Source organism: Sander vitreus, chromosome 8, assembly GCF_031162955.1.
Source record: "Sander vitreus isolate 19-12246 chromosome 8, sanVit1, whole genome shotgun sequence".
In the NCBI taxonomy this organism is placed as follows: Eukaryota; Metazoa; Chordata; class Actinopteri; order Perciformes; family Percidae; genus Sander; species Sander vitreus.
The window spans coordinates 16,044,678-16,050,785 of record NC_135862.1 but is presented as its reverse complement, the minus strand read 5'-3'; the positions used below and the strand labels follow the sequence as shown (position 1 = coordinate 16,050,785).

The 6,108-nt window shown below is 36.7% G+C and overlaps 1 protein-coding gene across 1 annotated transcript; it reads right to left on the bottom strand.

Annotated features, from left to right (window-relative positions):
- Positions 1-216: 216 nt before the first annotated feature.
- On the bottom strand, positions 217-6,108 carry morf4l1 (mortality factor 4 like 1). Its single transcript, XM_078257078.1, has 12 exons — positions 5,964-6,108; positions 4,603-4,649; positions 4,438-4,505; positions 4,258-4,344; positions 3,793-3,870; positions 3,666-3,691; positions 3,346-3,437; positions 2,600-2,701; positions 2,390-2,478; positions 2,066-2,238; positions 786-870; positions 217-702 (listed from the first exon to the last, which is right to left on the bottom strand). The coding sequence occupies exons 1-12, from the start codon at positions 6,001-6,003 to the stop codon at positions 618-620; spliced, it is 972 nt and encodes a 323-aa protein (XP_078113204.1). The 5' UTR covers positions 6,004-6,108; the 3' UTR covers positions 217-617.

The window sequence follows — 6,108 nt, the reverse complement described above, 5'->3', positions numbered from 1 at the left end:
GCAAAATTAACTTGTCTTAATCCACTCTGGTGCATTTTTCCATTAAGCATTTTCATAAACAATAGATCATTTAAGACAAAAAATGAAATGCCAATATGCTCGAGTTAGTACAACGGTAACGACAATAACAAGCAATTCAATTGTAGACGAAGAGGGGAATAAATTCTACCTTGACCTAACTATCTTAAACTAGCAAATCAAAGATGGACCAACAACTTGAGAATGAGACTTTTATTAGAAAATGATGACAGCCTACAAGACAAATTTAGCCAGCATCTGAACCAAGACCGGAAATAAAACAAAAGAATCATGATGAAATTCCTTTTCAAAAGATCTCGGTAAACCTCCGGACAAAACAAGTATCATAGAAACTAAAAAGTGGTACTGAAAAACATACCAATACAGGAAGAGCGTACTCAGCAGCTTTCCACATGAAAGAAAATGAATTTGTCCAGGGATTAGTGTGACATCTTGCTCTGATTCTTCCTTAATAAATCAACAGATCTCGCACAATCCATTCTCTGAAGGCCTTTTGTGAAATCACATCCTTTCGACAGATAAGAATGTCGTCTCCAAACTTCAACACACAAAGGCTTTAGATCCTGAAATAAAAAACCTTAAACTGCCTTGCGGTGGTACTCTGGAGGGGCAACTTCATAGTCACTTGCATTGAAGAGCGATGCCGAGTTCTTTACAAGATACCTGGAATGGAGTTACATTTTACTCATTTCTGCTGCAGATTAATCAATATGAGCCGTATTAATAACAGTTTTGTGAATACTCACTTTAGGAAGTCTTGTAGATAACTGAGCAGCAGTGCAAGGCTCTTCTCATCCAGGGGAGTGTACGCCAGCATAGCTCCAATTCTCACTTTAAAACCAAACAAAGACAGAATTTAACACACCACATGGCCTCTAACCTTGTCTTCATTCATAATAACTAGAAAAACTTCAATAATTACACTTTACTGATCCTCAAGGAGGTAATTCAAGTGATTAAAAAAGCACAGGTTATGGTGGTAGATAGAGATGAATACTGATGTGTACAAAAAGAAACAGGCTGCACTCTTACTTCTGAGAGATAGATATCTCTCGATGTCTGTCTATCTATCTATCTATATCTATATCTATACTATATATATATATATATATATATATATATATATATATATATATATATATACATACATACACCCTTCACCATACCTAGAGATTGGCATGGTTTTATTTCAGTTAGCCTAATAGCTGGTTTGATTTGCATTGAGAGATGATTTTATGGAAAGTACCCCATGTCAATCTCTAGGTATGGTGAAGGGTATGTGATGATGTGGGGCTATTTTAATTCCAAAGGCCAAGGGAACTTTATCAGGATGCATAGTATCCTGGATCCGGTATTTGCCATACAGACAGGTTTACCAATAGTATATACAATATTAAAATGAAAGTGCCAAGTACAAGAACACTTAAAACACTAAAAATACTAAAAACAAGAACAAGTTTACAAAGATGCTTTTTTCAGTGCCCTAAAATGAGTTTGAAATCCCCTAGCGGGATCAAGCTGGACAGCTGTAGATCCTGCTGCAGTGTATTCCAGGTTGAGGGGGCAGAAAAAGAGAAAGTCTTTTTGCCAAGCTCTGTGTGAACTGATGAATTGTTGAAGGCCGTAAAGGCCTGGGAGCGTCTACAGGCTGTGACTGCAGTGCTTGCATGACATGTAAATGGATAAATATGTTGGCATCAATCCAAGGATGGATTTATTATTATGGCTTTATGTTTTTAGATATGACAGTAGTTTTTTTTTTAAACGCTAATATTGTTGTTTATTTCTATTTTTAGCTGCCTTTAATGCACACCATTTCCCATAAGCCTAAGGCCGGCTAAACGTTGTGGCTCAACAAATGAGGTGAGACCATGGGTGATTTATCAGATACCTAATTTTGCTAATTCTACTTTGACTGGGATTACTTCTAGAGAGAGATTGGTGCAGATGTTTTAAGTACCAACGCATTAAAGCTGCTCTTCTCTATAACAAATATGGCAGAGTTATGTTGTGCAGGTGTTATTACCAAAGAGTCTGAGTAGGTGAGGGGCACCGTAGATTTGAGACATAGATGTATCTGGGTGGTTGGCCAGGATGTCTGCGTACTGCGGCCTCTCAAATTTGTAGAGAAGTTGTGTCCCCAACATGACACTGAAATATTCCCGGATACCAGCAACCACCTCGTTCACAGCAAACTCCCTGAGCAGTTGAGAAAATCAAGTTATATCTCTCTGACACACAGAGCAAACAAGCAAGTCATGTTTTTGCACTGCCTGCGTGATCCACCACAGCTTAGGCAAGTGTGAAAACCATCGCACAGAAAATGAAAAGCATCAATGTGTGTTTTTACTTGCTGTCAGAGTTTCCTCTTGATTTCTTGTAGTTTGCATAATCTTCAAGGACTGCATCCACATTCTTTTTGGCAGGTAGGTGGAAAAGCTGAAGGCATAAAAAAAAGAAACATGCAGATAAATGACTTTGGAAATGTTATAATGTAAATGTGTATGGTAATATTAATTAATAAAATGCTGTGAAAAAAGTTAATGTTAGGGTTACTTACCTGTTTTTGCCGTGTAATCAGGTCCCAGTCATCCACAAGCCATGGTTTCAGCTCCTCAGGGATTTTTACTTTAACCTCCACTCGATTTATGAAGGTCTCCTCCTGAGCAGACAGGAACACAGAACAGGAATAAGCCACGAGGAGTCTTTTTAGCGCAATGTTTACACAGTTAATGTCATTCGAACCTCCGAAACATTTCATGAATCGGAGCGTTTCCACTACAGAGCTGCAACTAGAGGTGTTGGAATTAATAAAATAATCGATGCATCAAATCGTGGACATGGACGATGATGCATCGATAATCGGCCCGGGCCATAATCGATTATTTCTGTTTACAATTTAATGTATGCCTAACAAGCTTTCTGTTTCCATGTTCTGTTATGTTTTGCACATTCAGGAAGTGCCATGTGCTCAGTGCTGTAGTTTTATGTATCCAATTTATTTAGTATTAGAGCACTGCAGAATGTTTGGTTTTTGAAGCTTGAAAAGCTATGAATTAAATATCCTATATGGCTTTAATAGAAAAATGTATTTGATGCATCGTGATGCATCGAGATATCGAATCGAAGACATGATAATCGTAATCGAATCGGGAGATCAGTGAAGATTCACACCTCTAGCTGCAACTACTATAAATTCTTACTTAGTTACTTTCAATGCAGCTCAGTATTATTTGACATGAATCGGCGACCACCCAGAAAAAAAAATATAATACTAAAAGCAACTTAGTAAATCTATGAACTTACACTTTCAACAGTTGGGTCAACGCGTGCCCTCTTCTTTCGTGGAGGGTGGGTCGGGTCTCCTCCTGAACTAGTGCCTTCTCCTGCACCAGGAACTGCACGGCCAGAAACATGCTTAACTGTTAGTTCAGTCTTAAAAAGAATACATGCCAAAGTGATTGTGATGCCCTGCGATTAATGTAATTATGCTTGTATTTTCTTGGTAGTTTACAGCTTCTTTTGTAATGATGATGGAAACACTTGTGCAAAAAACCCAGCCGACTGATATTTTGGAGGGCACGCATGCGTGTCAAATATGTACATTTGCAACATGATATACTTACTCTTTTGTTTGTTCTTTTTGGTTTTCCTACAACAACAAAAATGACAGATGTTAAAATACAAAAATCACTAACACCTCTAAAACAGTTTGGCAGGAGTATGGTAGGGTAACTAATGACTTAAACTCACACATCATTTTTCTGCGGTGCAGGAGGTATCTTCTTATTCGGCGCAGCACCCCTCATTCTTCCTTCTACATAATGGTCTCTAAATTAGGAAACAAAACAATTACTTAGAAATACATCATTCATATTAAGGTCAGTCTATTTTCAGGAGATTTGATGACACAGACTACAGTTGGTTTATTGAGGTGCATATTTTTGCAAACCTCATCTATATTTTTCTGTGATTCGGTGGTGCTATCAATGCATCTAGACATAATGCACTGTTCTTTGTGTCCCAGTGTTGTGTAACATTAGGTCTTATATACATTGTTCACCATGTAGAACATTTTCTACTAAAATTAGATAAAACTTTGTGTTAATTTGCTCTCCCATTGGACCTTGGTGACAAAAAAAAAAACTTATTATAGTGGCATTTGTAAACAATAAAGTTGGTAAAAAAAACTACAATAAAAAAAAAAAAGAGACTCACTGATTGGCCCTCTGAAGCTCTTTCTGTTTCTGCAGATTACTGTCCACATACTTAAGCACTCTGCTTTCAGGAACCCATTCGTCCCAACTGGAAGATAAAACACCAAGAAAGAAATCAAGCACATGGGAAATCTTCACTGTAGAACTCTAAAATACTTGATTTATTTGAACCAAAACTTACTTCTTATTCCAACCACTGTAATGAATAAAGTATTTGATGTGTTTGTCCTTGATGTTTATCTTAACACACTGCAAAGAGAGACACAATTCATTGTCAAAAAATGTTGATATCAAGAGACACAGGGGAGGATCACATGATCAGAGAAACAGGCTAACTAATGCCTACCTTAGCTTCGTAGAGCAATGGCCCATGAAAACACAGCACTCTTTCACCTGAACAGAGTGTTGGTCAATTAAAATCAGCATGAGAGCAGTCCAAGTAAAACACGATGAAATTACTTTAATTATATTCAACTACTTGCACAAACACGAACAATAGTTACACCTTCAATTTTAATTCCTAAACGTCTTAACACCGGTCTCTTTCTGATGGCCGAGAACAATCTTTACATAAATGTTTAAAATGCATTTTAGCCACACACAGTCTCAGATCATATTAAATGAACGTGAGTCAGACTAGAGTCAAGAGTTTACTAGTAGAACTTTAGAGAGGCTCGACTACAGTGTGCATCACATTTTTTTTTTTACCATAATGTCATTTATTTTTGTTATAATGATTTTTATAAAATTTGCATCAAAAAGTTTTGTTAAAGGAACCGGAATCTAATTCATGATGTGGAAAATTTTTGAAGATATCCAGCCCTAGTTTAAGAACTTGCAGCACATTGCATTAAGTTCATTTACATACGTTTCATTTGAGACAGTTGTAATTATTATTATTATACATGTATATTAAAACATTAAATTATAATATCTTAGATTGTGTGTACCATTTTAAATAAGTAACTTTGTACTGACTTGTAATGTGTTTACTGCTGATCAGAAACAAAATTCACTCAGTTATAGAAACATGATTCATATTTTTCTGTTTACAATTAAACTCAGTGATTAACCAATATATATATACATACATATATATATATATATATATATATATATATATATATATATATATATATACATATATATATAACAATTATTTACTGAAATAATGAACCCATTACAGAGTTTTCTAATTACTTGATCAAACTTTATTTGCTACACCAACAAAGACCACTGAAGTACTTTCACAATACACGATGCATGTATCCTATCTTAGAGAGAGAGCTGCAAAAACCCCTGACAACATGACAACAGTCAGCCAGACAGCAGGCCAGCTAACACTTCACTGTGAGAACAGAGAGGTGGGCGGTGAAACCAATAGGGAGCTAACACTGCATGAATGAAGCTACTGCTTTTAGATAGCTAGAAACAACATCGCTGAAATACAAACCATGGACTTTGCCGGACTACGCTACTGTTATTGTTACACTCTGTTTAACATATGTAAGAAAATACATAGTGTAGAACTAACGCGGCAAAAAAAAAGAAGCAATACTTGTTTTTTGCAACAACAATGAAGGCTAACAACGCTAGCGGTTCGGTGGCGGCAGTGTTAAAGCTAGCTAACATTTCGGACCTTTCCGACGGCTCCAGCACTGACCGACACCATAAATCTATCAGAAATTAGAACAGACAACTTGTTACCTTCTTGAAATTTAGGTTTCGGGTCCTGTTTCGGCGCCATTCACGGATTAAACTATCAAAATATGGGAAAAATTGCTAGCTCCCATTCCAGTCTGAAACGGCGCCGCTCTCTAAAAACGTCATAACCAACGCGATGACGCATTAA

What these genes read in the sequence shown, in the direction of transcription:
- morf4l1 (XM_078257078.1), bottom strand. Translation starts at nt 6,003, where the DNA reads ATGGCGCCGAAACAGGACCCGAAACCTAAATTTCAAGAAG. An exon ending in TACAGTGGTTGGAATAAGAA is followed by an intron (nt 4,345 to 4,437) that starts GTAAGTTTTGGT and finishes TTTATCTTCCAG; the next exon opens with TTGGGACGAATGGGTTCCTG. An exon ending in GAGCTTCAGAGGGCCAATCA is followed by an intron (nt 3,871 to 4,257) that starts GTGAGTCTCTTT and finishes TTCCTAATTTAG; the next exon opens with AGACCATTATGTAGAAGGAA.